Raw genomic sequence first — 21,737 nt, 5'->3', positions numbered from 1 at the left:
TCCCCATGTTATAGTTAGAAGAGCAGCAGATTTGCACCCAGAAGAGATGAGCCCAAATTCCAGCTCTGCCACTTACTAGATGGATAAAATTAGGCAAATCCCTTCACCTCTGAGTCTTTATTTCCACAATTATGAAATGGGGATACCAGCTGCACTATACACCTCACAAGGTTACTGTAGATAATGTATGCAAAGAACTTTGTAATCATAAGGCATTGTGTAAACGTCAACTTTTATTAATTTGACTTTATTTCCCCTGCACTTAGAACAGTTTCTTAGTGCTTAGTGTTGACTGAACTGAATTATTTTTATTTAATAGTTCCCTTCTTCTATGGAACTCCAAAGTATTTTATTACACGCTGTAGAATCCCATAAGACAATTCACACTAAAGCAGTATATACATGTCAAGTATTATAGCCAGACATAGGATTTTTTCATAACAATGAAAAGAACAGAAATTTGATTCTCTCAGGCAAGTAAATGGAAAAATTAAGTACCGAAAATTTTTTTTGAAAATTTCTTTTAATAGTCTCTGGTATTTGAGATAGCAAAAAGAAATTAAAAAAAAAACAAAACTGTGGCAACAGAGTTACCTTAAGTATGTGTCAAGTCAACACTTTATTATCCATACTAGAAAGAGAAATAAAGGAAATAAAAAGATAATCTGTTATGGCTATTGCATATCTTGCTAGACCTTTAAAGGGTCGGTGAATGAGAAGTTAGCAGAGTTTCACAGGAGAATGACTATGGATATGTTTTATCCTCTTAAGAATAAAATCAAGATTTTTTAGTAGGAGATAGCATTCAGACAATACATAAAATAACTGGAAAACTCTGTCAATTCCATAAATTGTGGGAGGTACTATTTTCTCAAAATCACAAAAACCTCAAGTAGAAGTCATTCTTTTAGAATGAAGACTGTTTTCGTGGAACACAATATGAAAAGTATTCTTTCAAGTTATTCTTGTAAAATTCATGAATTATTAGAAGGCTTGGAGAATGGGCCATTCTGATTGACTGAATTCCCTCAAAATTAATAAGAATGATACTTGGTATTGAAAATCATATTCAAATCTAAGTTCACTTTCCTGACCTAGTAAACAGAGTCAAAATAATTTGATCATTCTATATCTGACAATTCAAGATTATCAACTGACTTGGAATATCAATGGTAATAGAAACTACCAAAAGATTGAGCTCAATGGGTGCCAGAAGTCAGAACATGCTCAAGAAGCTCCTCTTTAATTAACTCTGAAACTAGCTTTCTTTTTTTTTTCTTTTCGAATCATTTGCATCTCAAGGTTAAAAAAAGAAATGAGGGAGATTTAGATTCAACTCTAGCCACAGACACCTAGTGGCTATGTGAGCCTAAACAAGTCAATTAACTTATCTAAGCCTTAGTTTCAGTTCCTTCATCTATAAAATAAGAATAATAATTTCACTACCAGACAGGTTTGTTGTGAATATCAAATGAGATGACGTATTTAAGGAGTTTTGTAAACCTTAAAGTGTATATGTGTGTGTATAAACACACACACATATATGCTATTATACCTTGGATAAAAGAGCACAATAATTCTAGTCAATAATTCTATTTAATACATTTTAGTATGTTGCTTATTTTTCACACTGGACAGTGAGAAATAAGACATTTTTCTAATTTTCCATATGAGATAAAGAAGTGAATAAATTTAAACACCCCCAAATGCAGATATATAATTCATAATTACCCCCTCTCCAAAATCACACAGTGGTCTCACACAGTATTTAAAATCTTCAGGCTCTTCAAACTATGTCAAGTATTATATTAAGTATGCAAATATTATATTAATATAATGATTATATTTAACATACAATGACATGTTACCATGATGAACATAAAACACATGCAAAAGCATAAAAGATTATAAAGTTTTAGATATGTGTAAGAAATTCCACAAGTAAAGTATAATTCAATACAATGCAGCCAGGAAACTGGGCTATTTTGGCTTCTAATTTTCAAAGAATCAGTATGTACATTATAGACATAACACTGAATTTCCATAATTAAGACACTTAAAGGTCACACAATGTTACAGATGATGAACATCATATAGAAAATAATGTATTTTTCAAATAAATTTATGATTAAAAAATGCCAACTGAAGCAGTTCTGATGTAAAGTAGAGGAAGAAAAGAGAATAACTTGATTATTTAGGAAATCAAATCACTGAGGAATGTGTTTTCTGCAGAAAGTAGATTTAGACAAAAATATTCAGGTATACATATATATTTCATGGTTAAGTGACATTTGTAAACCTTTGACAACATGACAATTCTTAAGTTTGTGTCACTAAACCAATTATTGAAATTCTCACAAAGCTAGTTACACAATTTAAATATTTCCTACATCTTTTAAATCAATTTTTAAAAGCCATTTAACATTAGTAGCTGCATTTACAAAATCCATCTTGCAAAACTCATGCATTTAAAGCATATAATCTATCATCATATGCACAAAGCTAAATCAAAAAACAAAATACCTTTGGCCTTAGCTTTTCTCTTGGCTACCCCACCTGGTTCCTCTGTTGGTATTCACAAGATGGAGAGAGATTATGGGAATACATTTTTATGGAAATTAATGAACACCAAAAACTTACAGGGTTGCTAAGATTACTCCTGCATTTAGTCTCTAATGTAAAATTCACCATTTTGTGTGTCTCACTTTAAAATCTTATAAGTACTTACCATTTCTAAAATATTTAAGAAATTTTTATTTTACTGTCATTAACAAGAAAAGACAAGGAGAGAAGCTCTATTACTTGACTAAGTAAAGACCTGGAAGGACACAAGTCTTCAAGTAACCACTGGGCTGGGAATCACCAACAATGACTTTTTATGATTATGTTTTGAAAGAGTGCATGTCAGAAGAAGGTCTAAACTTCTTTCCACCGAAAAGGCTTGGTGGATAAAAAGGAAATTGTAGAATAACAGCTCCCCACTTTGCCACAACTGACAGATTTCTAGAAAACATTGGAAAAATGCTTTGACAAAATTTTTCTTTACTGCTTCAATTATGTCACCAAAAATCGCCAGACCTGTCATTTCACTGGTGCTGATAACCTCCAGGTATATAAACTCCCACCCACTGCTGCAACTGGCAACCTGTCTCTAGATGGTAATCAAGAGAGATGCCTGGAGAACTGAAGGATTAAGTAATTTGCCTGTCATACAGGCAGAATGAATCAGAGGCAGAATTTGAACCCAGGTATTTCTTGCTTTCAAGCCAGACTACTGTTCACCATACCATGCTGCCCCCATCTCATCCTTCTCCTAAGATTTATTAATGGTTAATACTTCTCTGGCTCTGTAATTCCCTAATAACTGTGCAAAGTCTTCAGATTTCTTCTCCTATCATGTTAACAGACAAGTAAAGGGGACAGGACTGAATCTGTGATTTCATTGGTATAGGAACCTCTAGGTAAGGAAACTTCCTCTATCAATCAGGTCAGCACCTTTTCTGCAACTTAAGAGCCTAAGAGTTGCCTACAGTACTGAGACGTGACTTGCCCAGGGTCTTTCAAACAGTATGCATCAGAGGTGAAGCTTGAAACCTGTGTCCAGACCAGTTCACTATTCACAAGTGACCTGATAATGGCATTAAGATGCCATCCTGCTAAATGCCTTCACCGCTTGGGGCACTAGATTGATATGCATGCCCCTCAGGGCTGAAGTAGATCATCTCTGAAAGTCCTTTTCAACAGTGAAATGCTGATTCCATGTCACTCCACTCCTACTAGGTCCATCCCTCTCACTTGATGTCAATAATAATACAATGGCTTACAAAGTTACAGTTTTATAGTTTATAAAATGGCTTTACACAGTCCCTACAAGAACCCAGTGAGATTCCCAGTAGGGAATCTGTTCCTTTACAAAAGAAACTGAGGCTCAAGTAAAAGGCAAGGCCAACACTTTGATTCCAATATTCTTTTTCGCTCCACCACATCACTGTCTACTTTCACAGTATGTACTATAACAAACATTTGACATTACCTAAAATGAGGTACCATGCTGCCAAATACTGTTCTTCAGGCACTAAAGGAAAAGATTTTGATGACTACAACCCAGCTAGTTAAAGCAGGGCCCCATTGGCAGACTTCTGAAAAAGGGAAAGAGGTCAAGACTACTAGCCGTAAGAAAGGAGTTTTATCAGCACTGACTCCCATATACTATCTGCCATACAGTAATCTGCCAGTGACATTAAATGCATTTCCCAGTATACTAAACTTCATTATAGGGTTCATTATGAAATCAGTGATCTGGACTCCACTAATTAGGAATTTGTGGTAATTTGTAAAAGGGTAGGATTGGTTTACTTTTGTACTATATAATGGAAAAGGGGTACAACAAAGAAAATTAACAGTGATAATAAATTAACTCCTCCTACTCTTCAATACAGTAGCATCATCTGTTCTCTCATTATTTCAATATTAGAAGATTAATTGAACTCCTTGCTAAAACACCTGTCAATAAATTTAATCCAACTCCCTCCTACAGGAATCATCTCCTTTTTCTTCTACTTTTTAAATCTCTATCAAATGGTGATTAATTTCCACTAGGTGATTAAATGATCTCCAAACACCATTGGTTCCTTTCAATTTGTATATATACTACAGTCTCCTGAACCCTCTAAAAATGCATCCTCGTGACTCTTCTACTTCACCCAGCGACCACTAAATTCTATTCTTCTACATCCCTTCATGGTTAAACTCCCAGCCAAGGCAGGCTACTTGCTCATCTCTCCTCAACTCTTTGCAATCTGGCTCCCACATCTAATGTTCTATTGAAACTGCTCTTTTAAAAATCACCAAGGACACTATAACTGCCAGGTTCTTTTTTCCTTTTAGTCTCCTTCATTTCTCAAATGTAAAGTTATTAAGTAGTATCAATTTTATCACTAAAATTTCCTTCAATATCCATTGCCTGGCACTCTAATTCTCACCAACCTGAACAATGGGGTTTATAAACAAAAGCCCCTAAACAGACTCTTCCCTCTCTATCCTCCTACCTGCAAAATATGCATCACAAATATTGAACTGATATTAAGCTATTAGACATATTTATAATAAAAGAAACTTCTTACTCCTCTCTTCTAAATACCTTACTTCAAAATTTTACTATTCTCCTTCTCCAAAAAGTTTTTCAAATCCAGGCTCAATATATTTTTGTGATTTTCATTTATTTGCATTTCTTTCTTCTATATCACCTTAAACATTTTTTAGGTCCGAGGCAATGTTTACTTCTGCAAACCATCCCAGCCCCAAGAACAGTGCTCTGTATATAAAAGTCTCTCAGCAAATTTTACAGCAGGACAAAAATTACTCAGAGCTGGGAAGGAAAAAGTAGTCTTTTCTCTTAACTCTATTAATAATGCTATAACATTTTACAACATTAACATTTATTATCTTCTCTCTTCTGATATTATACATATTATTCCAAAATAAAAATATTTTTTCCTTACAGAATAAACTTTAAAATAGTCCAGAGTCTCCATGTGAACACAAAAGACATTAACAATCATAAAACTAAAATGTTCCATTCGATTAAGTTTCTAAATGTATTCTTTAGAGCCTCTACCTTTCACCAAAATGCATCTCTGGAAACTATGCTTAATAATAGAATTATGAAAAGTAGATTGTTTTCTCCTATAATACTATAGAAATGTAAAGACCTATAGAAATTAGAATGCTTGCCATTCTACTTTATGCCAAGAGAGGGAAACCTTGAGTTACATTTCTCATATGGTACTATACCAGTAATTCTAGAATTTCAGGCCTGGAAAAGACCTTTAAAAAATAATCTAAACTGTTATTTTACAAATTAGAAAAATGAGGCCAAGATTAATTCTTTTGAGAAACAGACAGATGAAAGAGCTACCTCACTGGAAAGTTCAAATGAAGGACATGAACAGAGGAGCAAAATTAAGTGGGAAAATAAGGTGGGGTAGGTGGCGCAACCCATGTTTGAAATTGTTGCTTCAATTATGGTATGGGTTTTTAAAGGAATATTACTTTCCATGGGGCTAAAAACAACAATAACTTGAAATTTTTTCCACTAGTGACCTAACATCAATTAAAAGCAAGTATTAGGACCCAAAATCCAGGCTTTATCTATCGCTACCTAATAAGATCTCTTCCAGATAGGAAATGCATTTGCCTCCCAGAATGAAGGAAAGAAAGAAAAATTAAGTTTAGTCTTCCTAGTTCTGCCTTCACCACATAAGAGTCTTTCAAATGCTTACAAGACAGCTGCAATATTCCCCCATCCTTCAAATGTTCTCTTCTCCAATGCTAACCATTCCCAGTTCATGTAAATTTCTTTTTTTTCCTTCTTTTTCTTCTCTCTCTCTCTCTCTCTCACCTCTGTGCTGCTAGAGAAGACTACCATCAGATAAAATATGTGTGTGTATGTAAAATTATTCTATACATACTTCTAGTTACCAGTTCTTTCTCTGGATGCAAAAAGCATCTTTCTTCATAGGTCTTTTGTAGTTAATTTGGGTATTTATAATAGCCAAAATGACTTAGTCACTCAAAGTTGTTCTTAAAACAACACTGTTGTTACCATATATAATGTTCTCTTGGTTCTGCTCATTTCATTCTTTATTATTTCATGCAATTCTATCCGTGTTTGTCTAAGATCACCGAGCTCATCATTTCTTACAGCAGAGTAATATTCTGTCACAATTATATACCACAACATGTTCAGCCATTCCACAATTGATGGGCATCCCCACAATTTCCAGTTCTTTGCCTCACAAAGAGACCTGTTATAAATATTTTAGAATATATAAGTTCTTTCCTTTGTTCCCTAATCATCTTTGGAACCAGAAACTCCATTCCCAAACCCATAAGTCTTCTGAAACCATTACCTATTGGCCACAATGACAAAAACACTTTCCGTGTCCATAAGGTCACCAGTTTCTCCTCAAAAACTTTGTAATTTTTAGAAATGTTTTCTAGGTACCTTCTGGCAGTATCATTTGTGCCCAAAAGAATTACTAGAAGTAGTAATCACCCATTCCTACAAGTCTTCTAAAACTTCATCACAATACATCTCACCAATGAAACTCTTTTTTGTAACATGGAAGTATAGTTAAATAAAACACACTATTAATGTGTGGTATTATATGCCTCATTCTATACTTGTAGTATACCACCTCCCTACCAAAAGGATGCAGGGATGTTTTATCATCATACTCCTCAATTCAAAATTGGTCACTGTCATTGATGCATCTTTTAGTACTATTTTCCTTTAAATTATTGTGGTTACTGCATATGTTGTTCTCTTGGTTCTATCTACTTCATTATGCATCAATTCATACAAGTTTCGCAAGTTTCTTTAAATGCATATTCATTGCTTCTTACAGAACAATAACACCTCATTAAATTTATATATCACAGTTTGTTCTGTCAATTCCCAATCGATTGGCACCCATGTTTCCTGCTTTTTTTGTTTTGGGTTAGTTTGGTTTTACTACCAGAAAATCTTCTGCTATAAAATAACTGGTATAGTAGGCAACTTTCCCTTTATCATTTACCAACCTGGGGTATATGTCCAGTAATAAGACCTCAACGTCAAGGAGTATGAATAGTTTAATCACTTTTCTAACACAGTTCTAAACTAATTTCCAAAATAGTTGGACTATTTTACTGCTCTACTAATAATACATCCACATCCCTATCTTCCTACATATTGACTAACATTAACGATTTAAATGGTTTTTTTTTGTCATCCTGGCCAATTTACTAGGTCAACAAGTATTTATAAATGCCTGCTGTGTGAAGCTTTGGGCCAATTATAAAGTAACATCTTAAACTTGTTTTGATTTGCATTTGATTCCATTTACTTTATTTTTTGGTTATTTGAGGCATTTTTTTCTTCATACAGTCACTGATAATTTGCATTTGTTCTTTTGAAAATTGTTGGTTTCTATCTCTTGACCATGTATCTACTAGGGTTCTTGGTCCTTACTGAACTCTTTCCTTCTTTGTTTTCATATCAAAGCCCTTTTCCAGTTTTTTAATGAGAATTTCATTTTCCCTGATAACAAAGTAAGGGGAGAGGCATATCTCACCTCTTTTATTACTGTCTTCTGGGAGGGAAACCAGCCCACACTTCAAACATAGATATAGGTACTTGGCCCTGGCAAAAAGACAAACATTGTACATTCCATACAGGTCACTACAAAAGTCTTCCTGGTCTCCATACTTGCCAAAAGTGAGAACTTCAGTCTTTGTACTTCTTACTAGTAGCTCCCTTGAAGAAGTGTTGTTTTTAGAATATCTACAGCTCCAAAATTATTGCTCTTTTCCCAATCTCTCAAAATAACAACTCATAAAATTAAAATCATTTTTTTTTGGAAAATCAAGAGAGACAGTTCCACATGACAACATGCTAGACCCAGATTTAGGAGAAAGACATCTAAAACTACCTATTTAGCAATGGGCAAGTCACTTAATATCTGTGTATCTCAGGTGATTCTCTAAAACTAATTTATAGATAGCTTGCAAACTAAATGGACAGAAACAGTTCTCATACTTCCAAAAATCACAAGTTCTTGACATATCAATGTATAGAAAATCATCCTGTCAGTATCTAGTTATAGCCCTGGTGATTTTCATGTTATTCATACAATCTGCCCTCCCTACCAACATTGCTAAAACTCTAAAAGTGACCCAAAAAACTTGGGAAAATCTAGGACAGCCATTAAAAATATCTGATAGAATTTTTTGTTTTGTTTTGTTTTATAGGCAAAGCATGGCAGATTTCCTAAAGTATACACAATATAAAACCTCCTCTACAACGCTTCTCCAATGTCAGCAGAGCATAGCTTCTGTTAGTTGGCTAGATTGCTAGAAAAGCCTTATGTCCAAAGACTACTATAGCTAAATCCCAGCACACAGAATATCTAATACAGATTGTGCCTTCTCTCATACTCTTTCAAAAAGCCTGCCCAGGGTGGGGATCAGAATACTACTCACTTCCCAGTGCCACTTCCAGATTCTGCCTCTGCTACCATTATCTAGCAACCTCTTCCTTGAGACTTGCCCTGCCTAAATATATGAACCAACCCTAGTGGCAGCCCCTTTCTCCATCCAAACTCCTACTCTTATACTAAAGGAATTTAACAAACGTGTTAATCTTCCTTCTAATAGATTAACCTTTGAATTACTACATCTCCTCAACCTCTATACTTCACCACAGTCACTTACAGTCATACCTTTGTTCTCACTATCACCCATAATTATATTTACATGACCAAGAATTCTGAACTACCATTATCCATTCATAACCTTCTGTCATTTCATTTTTCTCTGTCTCACTTGTTCTTCCTAACCTTATTATTTATCCTCATCCTCTCACCAAGACTCCCACTCTCTCTACCATCCTTCAGCTCTCTCAATCTCTGGCTTCATTTTCTTTCTCTCTAATCTTATCCTCACAGTTTATCAGATCAACATTACACTGTCCTCTATACTCTAATCCCTTATCCTGGATCCTATGACTATTCATGCCTTGCCAAACCCCAAATCTAGATATTCTCCTCCTAAACTAAAGTGTCCAGAAATAAACATAATACTCCAGATGAGGTCTGATAAGAACACTGTACATGGTATTATCACCTTTGTATTCATAGCAGCCTTTTTCCTTCTTAATGCAATCCAAGATTACAATATCTTCTTTGATTTTGTCATGACAATGCTGAATTATATCGAGCTTGTAGTTCCTAAAACTCCCAGATCTTTCTCACAACAATTGCTATTTAATCATGCCTCATCTACTGTCTGCCTGGGAAGTAGATTTTCTGCACCAAGTACAATTTACATTTATTCTTACTGAATTTAATTCTATTACTCAGCCTACTGCTCTGGTTGGTCAACATCCCTTCAGATTCTGACTTTCACATCCCTTATCTCAGCTAAGCCTCCCTACTTGGTGTCATCTATCTTTTATCTGATGAGCACAACAATATACTCTTATTACTGATGTCCCACCCCATTCAAATCACTGATAAAAATGTTAATCAACAAAGAGTTAAGGATGGATCCCTGGGACACTCTAATGGAGATACAGCCTGTTATGCTGGCAACGAACCATGAACAACTTAACTTACTCTTTTGAGTCCAGCCATTTAACTAGTTTTGAATTTACATGATTTTATTATCACCTAATCCCATTCTCTCCTTTTTCTCCACAAGAAAAGTATGATATATTTTATTTAGAACTTCACTAAAATCCAGGTAAACTATAGAACATGCCCTTTTAGTTATTAATTTGGTAATCCTGTTCAAAAAGGCAGTAAGGCTACTTTGGCATGACCTATTCTTGATGAACACCCCAGCTATTTGTAATCACTCTAGATGCTTACCATCTTTTTTTTTTTTAAGGAAGCAAACTAAAATTGATTTAGGAATCAAAATGAAGCTCTCTGGCCAACAGTAAGCACACCGTTCTCTTCTCTCTTTAGAAAATCAAAATATTTGCCCTTCTCCAACTTTTTTGCAGTACATCTCCCATTTTTCATGATCTTTCAACTATCTTTCACTGACAATGGTTCAGCCATCACATCTGCTAGTTCTTTCAGGACCTAGATTGTAGCTTGTGTCGGGTACCTGGAATTCATTAATGGCAGCTAGGTGCCTTCTTACAATCTCCTTAGTTATCTTGAATATCAGTTTCCTCTAGGTCATTTTTGTTCTGATATTTCCAGGATGAAGCTCATTCTCTTTGTCAAAAAAAAATTAAAAAACAAAAACAAAAACAAAAACAGAAAATAAGTTGGGCAGCTCTATCTTTGCTCAGTTGGTCAGGTATCACTGTCACTGCCCCTCCACCCCCCCAGGAAGATTCTCAGCTTTTCTTGGTCCACTTTTTTCTCCCAATGTAACTAAAAGAAAAGTTGTGTTGATGTGAGCTCAGATGGAATACGTCTTCTCCAATCCTCCTGTTCCTCATCTCAACAGGGTTTTACTACACAGTATTCTTTGCTATACAGGTTCACTACTGCCTACAGACAGTTCTAATTTTAGAACATAGTAATAATAATGATAGCTAACATTTATATACCATTTACTATGTACCAGGCACTGTACAAATCACTTTACAACCAACGTATCATTTGATCCTTACAACAACCCTGAAAGATAGGTGCTATTATTACCTCCAGAACTAGGGCAAAGAGATTAAATGATTTGCCCAAGGTCACACAATTAAGTGCCTGTGGCTAGATTTGAACTCAGGTTCTCCTGACTCCAGACCTGGCCCTCTACACACTGTGCCACCAAGCTCCCTTGGCATCAATGAGAGAAAAATAAGATTCCCCTAACACACGACCATACCTGGTGTTCACGTTAGTGCATAGGAAACTCAGATCCAAAATGAATCCAAGAAAAACTTTGTCCAGGACAGAGAATCTGCTCCCCCAAATAGCCTCTTCCAAAAACCTATGAACAACCAGGACAATTACATAACAGGGCTGACAGGCCTAGAGGGCAAAGTGAAGGAAGAGACTCTGGCCTCAGAGAGTACAGACATTCTACTCACTGTAGCAACTCTACCTGCTCAATCACCATTGACACCAGGCAACCAGCATTAAGTTTATAGAGTAAAGAGGATGCTAATCTGGGAATCACATCATTATATATTGTACAGACCATAAACTCTACACAAAGAATTCTAATCTAACAAAATAAAGCAGAGAATTAATTTAGCAAAACTCAAAATTCTGAATGTTTTCATTTCTTATATAAAGTATGGACCCTTTGTTTATTACACTCAAAGTCTAAAATTCTTTATATATATAACTGACTCCTGCATATGAAGTTATAAAACTGAGATATCAATTTCAAAATATGCTACTTTTTAGAATGATTTAAAGAATTTGAAGAGAAGTCTCAACTACTTATTACATGTATAACCATTGGATGTAAAAACACAGAATTTTTATTAATTTCAAAATACGTAGCATCAAAGCTTTCAAATTTAAAATGATCTTTTCTTCTCATCCCACCCCCATCTCTGGTCAAAAAAACAAAATCAAAAACTATATATGCCCACTGTTGAAGGAAGTCACAGAAATTCAGGGTTCAGATAAATTACTTTTCTTCTCATGTAATTTTTGCCATTATATTTATCATGGAGAGAAATGAGACATAATCATTTTCTGCACATGTAATTTATATTAGTATCAATGCAAGGCAAGCAACACTAATCAATTAATGGTTCTAACAGGCATTTGTAAGTTTACTATTACACAAATTAAATAATTTGCCATACATAAGCTTATCAAGCCGTATATATTTTAAAAGTCAGTTTTATCTTAGGTCTAATAGTGTTATTTAAAATTAAGTTCAAAAATTAAACTCACTGTTTTATGACTATTAGATGTTTAAGTTTGAAATCAAGGGGCACATTTCAGGACTAAGATCTTATCATAATTAAATTTTAAAAGCTACAATAAATGGTGAAGGCCTAAAGCAGTCTACAAATGAAATTTAAAAAAAAAAACCTAAAAAAAAAAATCTGCATCACTGCAGAACTTGAAACACCTAAATATGTACTGATGGAACCTTAATTCTGTTAGGTTTCATACCTCCTCCTTCATTATCACAAACTTTCAGATGATAAACATTAATTAGCTGACAAAAAATGGAAAATAATACTTCAACCAGTTTACTATTATGGTTAGTTTTTTTGGTAGGAATTTTTAAGTGCCATTTTATTAACTAGTAACTAACAAACTTCAAGATAAAATTCAGGGAAGATTGCTAATTTAATATAATAGTTAAATATGTTACACAAAGAACAGACAATATGGAAATGATCACTAGGGAACAAACAGATATATAAGGTTTTAATTTGAGATTGCCCTTTCTCCTCTTTCCTCTTTCATAAATTATGGACATTTTGGGGTCAAATTAAGATGCTTTTTCCATTGAGAAAGACAAGGGGTACCAATACAATTTCAGATTTTAGTATAATAATTCCCTTTGGAACACCTATGTCAATTTGATAATCACTAACAAATTCAAGACATTGTAATGGACCCAATGGCATAATTTGGCTAAATATTTGAAAATTGAAGTATGGTTTTATTTTAACTTTAAATATCCTACAATTTTCAAAATTTCAAAAATAAAATAGTGAAATACCATTTCACTGGTGCATACTTTAGAAGCCTAAGGAGACCTATTCTAGAATAAAACAAATTCAAAAACTCTAAAACTTCTCCCCAGTGGATGCTCAAATTATAATGGTTTTATTTAAAAATCTATGAAATAAAAGATTTATGATACTTACTAAAATGCTTAAAAATAACAAATGTACTAGCTTCACTATAGTGCATCTGTCATTATGAAAGTAGATTAACTTAAGAGTAATAGGTTTAAGAAAGATTTCAAGAAAGTCACTGAAAGTCTAGTGGAGAACTGTTTTTAATTTCCCCCTTAACAAAGATTCACAACACTACAATAAATTTTACTTAGCCCTAAAAGTATTTTAGACCCTTATTTTAATATATAACTTAAAAGCCTTTGAATATCTATATCAATATTTCTAGATGAATATTAAATACAGGAAGACATTGGATATTATGGTGGGTGAATAATTTTAATATGTTTAACATTTATATAAGATACAAATTCACATTTTCCCACTTGCATAAAATTTGAAAAAAGTCATCACATCCACACCTAATAGGTCTGAATTTGCCATCTTAAATTAAGAATGAAAGTTTGCTTTCATAGACAGAAATATACTGGCATGCCATAAAACATAAGACAATTTGTTTTAACTAACCTATGCCAAAATTATAAGGCTATTTTTTTCTTTGAAAAATACTTCAAAAGCACCAATGTAGAGCTTTAAATTAAAATCCATCTTAACCTAATGTAAAAATTATTTAATCTAAAACAAATTATAACAAATAAAAATTAGTATCAATTGCTTTATGTTATAATTTATATTATAATAGTTATATTAAAGATCAATATAGAAGCATATCATTTGTATAACTAATCAATCATGCCAGAATATTTTATCATCAAGACCATTATCATCAATATTCTGTTAGAAAGACAAGCATTAAATGTTAACAATAAAATAATACCACAGTTAATGTTTCATGTTTAGTGCGGAGAATGCACAAACTGAAGCAAAATCATACAGAAACCAACTATACCACTAAGGATTTTTTTTTAAAGTTTATTTTGTAGATTGTTAAAACAACTGTGCAGTGCACTTCCCCTAATACAAAATAGGAAATTAATGAAAGGCCCATCAATTAATGAAGGAAGGTCACATGGTTGACTTTATTCTTAGTAAAATCAAACATTAGACTCAAGTCCCCCCCTGAAATTCAATCCTGATAAAGCAAGAAAGGCATCTGCTTCAAGTTTAGCACAAGCCAGTAATTTTAGACTTTGGTCAATGCTACTGGTTCTGTAAATCCAAAATAATACAAGTCTTTTTTCCCTGAACCCCTTCATTCTGTGACGTACCATCAACATCACCTGCAGTTTCGCTTTCTTCTTCTTCTAGTATTTCAAAAGGAGTCATTACATCATAGAGAAATGAGAGGAAGCCATAAAACCAATCAGAGCTTTCCTCTGCTAAAATATTAAGGACTTCCTCAAGAGAATCAATATTTTCATTACTGCCATCTTTGGTCAAGCCTACACAAGAATAAAGGGAGAGAGAAAGAAAGAGAGAGAGAGAGAGAGAGAGAGAGAGAGAGAGAGAGAGAGAGAGAGAGAGAGAAAATAAAGGAGAGCAGTTAGGTGGAAAAAAAGAAATTTAGGAAATGTGATTTAAGAAAGGAATCTTGTACATGGTCACAGATGTTTACAGAAAAGCCATTTAGGAAAGTAAAGTAATGATTGCAACAGAAAGCATCAGATTAAACCCTGCATTTTGGACAGAAAAAACACTATACAATTAACTCTCAATTCCATACAGTAAGCAGATGAGTGCTATAAGCAATACAAAACTACAAATAACTAAAAAGTTATTCCTACCAGATTCTGAATGCATCAACTTACTTCCTCAATCTTATTTTTTGTAAAAAAACAAAAAAAAACCCAAAACTAGTCTTTCTAATGATATATTCCTTCAACTAATGCTTAGTTTGTGAATCAGCAAAAAATGACATTAAAAATGTCAAAGATAATCCACAAAGTTCATCACTTGCAGTTAAATAATCAAGTGGTGGGTGCACAAGTACTTTAGGCCTGTCCATGATAATTCATCGATAACTATAAAATTTATTTCCTCAAATTTTTCCCCTTAGGCTATTTAAGGCTTTTTACCTAGTTGACCAGACCCATTTTTCACTTTTGTTTAAAAGCAGGCATAAATGTATTTCAACAAACTAGCCTCCACAATTCACTCTCCTATTATGATCTTCAGCATCATTAATAATTTGAAAAATCCTAAATAATCATCCCAACATTAAAAATCAGAGGCAGAACTGTAATTAAAATCAATTCATTCTCTAAACTTCTTCCCTGTATTTTCCACCAATTACTGCTACCCTGGCACATTAAAATAAAAAAATTAAATTAAACCAATGAAAAAAATTAATATTTAGACTATTAATAAAGTAATCATTTTCAACCAACCAAAAGAAACAAAGTTTCAGGCTTTGACTTACCATTTTCAATTTTAAAGAGTCTCTACTAAACAAAAAATTTACCCTTCAGGTCATGACAGCATCTTATACCAGGCAATTTTCTGGCAATTTCTAAATCTTGGACACAAAACATGTCCCAGTGATGAGAATACAATCAGTTCAGGTTTTAAATAGGGTTAGCAAAAACAGTTATCAATAGACATTACTAAACACAGAATTAAGTCAAGATGGAATGTCTGAGGAAATGAGCCATACTAGCAAAGAATGATCATTAACCTATAAATATTGTCAAGCTGTCACAATCCTGGATCTCAGGATTTTTCCCATCTCACTAATCCAAACTGGGCACTACAGGTTTTACTGAACATGATTTCTCTACACATTATTAACATCTAAAATTAATATGAGAGAAATATAGGTATATAAGTGTTAGATAAGTGACTTGATGAAGATTATACACAATATATTCCACTTTTTTTCTGTCAAAGAAGTACTTTGTAACCCATGTTTTTCCTGGGTGCTAAATCTGGTATAAGTCTCTTCTTAGAAATCTTGTCAACAACATATCCCAAACTGAGCATATTATTTTACCCTAAAGTCTGCTTATCTTCCTGACTTCCCTACTTCTATCAATGGTGAGTGCATGATAATCATTCTGTCAGTCATTCAAGCTAGAAATTTCAGTTATCTTGAATTAACTGCCAAGTCTTAATGATTCTACTTAATGATTCAGTAGAATCCATCCCCTCCTTTCCTATCCTACCACCCCCGCCCCCCATTCTAGATTCCTATTTCTTTTTACCTGGGCTCTCACAACTGACTTTTAACTGTTTCAATGGAGCTGCCAATTTTCCCATTGTTTCAATTATACCAGTACAGTTAGTTTTCCTAACTAATATACTAATCTGATAATGTCAACTAAGATGCCTAAAAATCTTGAATAGCTCCTCCACTGTATACTAAATCAAAATCAAAGTTCTTCGCCTGGAATTTAAAATGAGCCATAATATCTATCAGCTTAAGTCATACATTACTCCCTTTTAAAATACTCTATCTCCCAATCGAACTTAACTATGTTCCACAAACACAGTCAGCACTTCTATGTTTTAGCTTATACCATTCTCTGCACCTAGAATCTGAAACATCCTTATTTTTATTTTTTTTATTTTTTGAGGCAATCAGTATTAAGTGACTTCCCCAGGGTCATGCAACTAGTAAGTGTCCGAGGCCAAAATTTTAACTCAGGTCCTCCAGGCTCCAGAGCTGGTACTCTATCCACTACCCTACCAATATCCTATTTCCCTAGACACTCAGCTAAATCTCAGTCTTTTGCCAGGCTTCTTATCAAAAGACCTAGCTCAAATGTTATTTCTTCTAGTATATTTTTTCTCTTTCTCCAATATGGAAGTGACCAATCCTCAAATACTTTTCCTTACTGGGCTCACAAGTCTTCTCACTTCTTCAATGCCTTCTCTTACAAGCACTTCCCACAAAAGCCAGAAGTCAAACTCTATGAGGAACTTGCAACTTCACCATTAGATTATAAACTGAGAGCTGGGCTATGTATCTTAGCTACATATTTACTTCTGTAAGTGTATATTGCAGTACTCTGCCTATCTAGGCACATAATATATGTTGAACCAAGTTGAACTGAATCTCTATGTGCAATCAACAAGTTAGCTTTCAACTTGAACCCATTTTTTAGCAAAAAGAAATTTTAAAATGTACATAATATTAATTTGGGGCTTTTTGTGGCAGCATGGTATAGCTAATGGAGGACGGCTTTAGAGTCAAGAAGACCTGAGTTCAGGTCTTGTCTATGACATGTACTATCTGTATAACCACGAGCAGGTTAGTTAACATCTCAATGTCCTAGGCACCTAAGACTCCAATTTAAAAACCAAATGCTGATCTACTTCACTGGAGAGAATTTCCACAATAGGAATTACCTATAATAAAGAAGTTATTGATGTGGACGTTAAAAAAAACTAGAGATTTCTCCAAACCACACTCATGTATGAATGGATCAGAAAGAACCCAAGGTATTTCTGGTCAATTAGAGGTAACTACTAAATAAATATTTACTATCTGTGTAACCCTAGGCAGGTCATTAGACCTTTCTGGAAGTCAATTTACCTGGTCTGTAAAATGAGGTGGGTTGGATTCAATGGCCATTGAGGTGGCTTCCAACTAAAAATCTATGATCCTGTAATTGGTTTCTTATAAAGAGTTTTAAAATTTTAATTTTCCTTCTCTGTTTAGTAGATCATCCTAGACAATGCCCTATTTCTAATCCCAACAAAAACAACAAGCAAAAAAGGGGTTTTTTTCTTGACAAATATTGTTTTAAAAAAACTAAACTAGCAAAATCATAAAGGCCTCTATAAAATCTTGAAAACAGAATCTGACTTTACTACCTTTAATATTAACATGACAAACTCTACTAATAAAAGATATAATAAACAAAATCTGCCAGCTGAACACTATTATACAAGATAACTCTACACAGTTTCTTCCTATATCTACTTCATCATCAGCTCAGCTTCCTTGTAATTCTTTACACCAGAGCCCAAAGAAATGCGTGGCTTAGGAAAAAAGAGGGAACCTTTTTCATATTGAGTGGTTCCTCACCTCCTACCCACATAGGGAAGAAGCTACTCATGAAAGAAACAATGGAAAAGAATTAGACCAGAGGACTTCTAGAACTGTACAAACCTTAGTACTTGACCCCCATACATACACTACCTGGTGCTATTTTTGGGATGCTTATGATCCCATTTCCAGCGGGTAGAAAAAAGAATATGAGGCAGAACTTTATAACTAGTGATCCCAAGCTTTGTAGCTTATCTCCTTTTCCCTTATACTTTACTCACTGTAGCAACTAGCAAATTGCTGTAAGTTGCTTGACACAGGGAAACAGGATTGTTATTCATAATCCTACGTTACTTCTGGCTATTCTGGTGTTGAGATATCTTCCTATTAATTTACTCAAGAATTTATCATGTCTCCAAAGTAACATGTTTTAGGAGAGAATTTTTTCATTTCAAGTGATTTTAGTTGTCAACAATTTAAACGGAAATAAAATATTTTAAAGCAATTCATCATTCAGGATAGACAGATGTTCTAACAAGTAATTATGAAGCAGGCTTTTAGGCAGGTGAATGATAACATTCAGGATAGACAGATGTTCTAACAAGTAATTATGAAGCAGGCTTTTAGGCAGGTGAATGATAAACCTTAAAAGACTTTCAGGGTGACATGGTAGAAAAAAAAGAGCAATTAGTGAAAAGAGAAATTAGAAGTCTAAAGACTGAGCTTAAGACCCGACACCATCAATTTAGCTATGTGATGTTCAACAAGTCATTTAACTTCTGTAATGCTCAATGTTCTCATTTGTAATGGAGGAATAGTAATGCTTGCACCTCCTACCTCAGGTTGTTGTGAAGATCAAATGACAATGTATGCAGGCACTTACATAACTATAAAGGTGCCATATAAATACCGTGGTGGGTGTCTGTTAATTGTGAATTCCATAGAAATTATTTCATACTATCTCTGTATATGATTCATTAACTCTTTGAATAAGTATAAAAAATATTTAAATTAGCATGTTATTTCTTTTACATAAAACTGGTAAGACTGATGCAGATCAAATTAAGGTCTTGTAATAGCCTACGAATTATTCACTTAAAAATATACATATATACTTAGTACAATAACATAAAAGTTATCACAGCAAACAAATGTCAGCTTTTGCCCTACCCTTTGCAATTGACCTGATTACTGACCCATTCACTTTTGATTTTCTTTGCCATGACTTCAGTAAAAGTTTCAGTAAACATGCTCAATATCATTCCTTTTCTGATATTCCTAGTGAAGTAACATAAGGTCAGAAGTGAGCAAACAGCATTTTATTGTCTCCAGACCCAAATTGTATCTTATGTCACTATTTTCAAACGCTGGAAATGGTAGAGTTGAGTCTGGCAGCTGGGGTTCATCTTTAGCTTCCTCAACTTCAATCAGGCCAAAACCAATTGTATGACGCTCTAGAGGTACTACATCATAGACTTGAGCAATGTGATGAAGAAGTTATGTGAAGAAATGTGACTCAGAGTCACATTCTCAAAAAAAATCAGAGATTTAATCACCCAATTTAGTTATCACTTTCTAAATACGAAAATTCTTACATAAAATGCAAGTTGTAGTTTGCATGTTTTTTACGAATGTGTCTATGCAAAAATTAAAAAGTTAACAAAGGAGAGATTGATAGCTAGGCCAAATATGTTCTTGTTAATTGCTTCATTTAAAAGTCTACATAATCAATTTCCAAATCTGAAATTTGATACTTGAAATCCAAATGTAATCCTACCACAGATGTGGACAAAGCAGAAATAATATCTTGTTAATAATTGCTGTTTGACAATTCTTAACATTACTCAACAAAAAAGAAACTTTTAAACAGAGTTTGTAGACACATTTTACAAGTACTTTGATAACTTCTTTCTAAAAATAACAAATCAGTGTATAATGAAAGTTTTGAAAACACTTTTAAAATAGCAAGCTAACTTTTCATCATACTAAATAAAGAGTTGTTTAAGGGAAAATATTTTTATTACTAAGTAGACAGTACAATTATAAATTCTACATATTTAGTTTGGGCATTTAAAACTTTCATCTAAGTTAAAGAGTAATAAAACATTTTGATGACCATAAACAAGTATCATTCTAATTAACACATGGGATACGAATATATTTCAAACAAGAGAATATATCTTTTTAAAACCCCAATTCAAATATCTACTATCAAAATCATATTTTAAAAAACTTCAAAAGGGTGATGAATTTCCTATGAAAAAAACAGACATGCACAAAAAAGCAAATGTTGATTCTTCCTGCATATCAATAAGAAAACATTCACAGAACTTACAACAATTTAGGTTACAACTAAAAATATTTTATTTTGTAGTATTTGAAGTTTTTCATAGGCATAAAATAATAGCCTAACTTAAATAAAACATTTTCCAAAAAAAAATTATCCCTAAGTGGTGATGAGCCACTCCAGTCTTAACTAGGCTGGCTTGGGGGCAATAGATATACATAATCCATTGGTGTGGCAATTCATCCTTTCCTGCTTAATAAAACTTTCAGAGCTTAGGTTCCACCCACACAAGTTTTGAGGGTGAATAGTCACATCCATACCATGATGAGACATTAAGAGTGTGATGTGAGTGAAGATATTTCATACTAATATAACTGGAGGATATGAGAGTGTTCCATAAGCAGATATGTGTGTATACACACACACACACACACACACACACACACACACATCAGACAAAAAAATGTATTAAGAAATTTGACACGATTTTCAGAGAAGAACTTAAAAATCAACAAAATTTCCTAGAAATCAAGAATAATCAATGGGCTCTTCCCTCTCTCTATTAAAGAGCCCTCTATTAAAGCACCACCACTGTTGCAAGAATAAAGTGGGGAGAATAACAAAAAGGTTTAGTCATCTGAAGCTTTTAATGGGATCAAATATAGTATATTTAAAGTGTTTACCTTCAAGATATGCAACAGCCTATATGCTGTAACGTTTTTACTATTTACTATATTATTTTATAGTAGACTTACACAAAAAATTTTAAAACTTTAATTTAAAATTTAAGCTTATATAAAAGATATTTTAAAAGCCAAAAAAAGAAAAAACAATTATGTAGTTAATTTGAAAGCCAAGCAGCAGAAATTTATTAAAAGTTCAGAATAAAAAGTATTTTCAAGATGAAGACAGTACACATAAAAGTTATACCCAATTTACCAAGTTATCTGGCTTCTTAAAAACTTATAAGCTATGTCTAAGTCTACTGAGAAAATCCTAAAGAAATTTTCTCACAAACAAGGTTCCATACATAATGTCATTTTTGGCATATTCCAGTGCCACCCTAAAATTAAGGTATACTTGCCTAGTAAAACTTTGGCATCATCAACATCAAAATCACCGTCATCATCAGCATCATAGATTCCCAGCTTCCCTATAATAAAAAAAACACGGTGGGGGTGGAGGAG

General features: G+C 33.5%; 1 protein-coding gene across 9 annotated transcripts in view; it reads right to left on the bottom strand.

Annotated features, from left to right (window-relative positions):
* Positions 1 to 21,737, bottom strand: part of ASPH (aspartate beta-hydroxylase) — a 257,979-nt gene that overhangs the window by 186,217 nt on the left and 50,025 nt on the right. For 5 of the 9 annotated variants that reach the window (XM_078153392.1, XM_078153393.1, XM_078153394.1 and 2 more), the window contains one exon: positions 21,635 to 21,703. In XM_078153392.1, the coding sequence (XP_078009518.1) occupies positions 21,635 to 21,703 (69 nt within the window). Of the gene's footprint in view, positions 1 to 2,523; positions 2,566 to 13,443; positions 14,716 to 21,634; positions 21,704 to 21,737 lie in introns of those variants that run through there. The other 4 variants (XM_021002109.2, XM_021002110.2, XM_021002112.2 and 1 more) reach the window with 3 other exon arrangements.

This window comes from Phascolarctos cinereus, unplaced genomic scaffold (genome assembly GCF_003287225.1).
Source record: "Phascolarctos cinereus isolate Bilbo 61053 unplaced genomic scaffold, phaCin_HiC Scaffold_4;HRSCAF=312, whole genome shotgun sequence".
Taxonomy (NCBI): domain Eukaryota; kingdom Metazoa; phylum Chordata; class Mammalia; order Diprotodontia; family Phascolarctidae; genus Phascolarctos; species Phascolarctos cinereus.
Note: the sequence above shows the minus strand (reverse complement) of the source record. Positions and strands in the feature narration are given on the sequence as shown.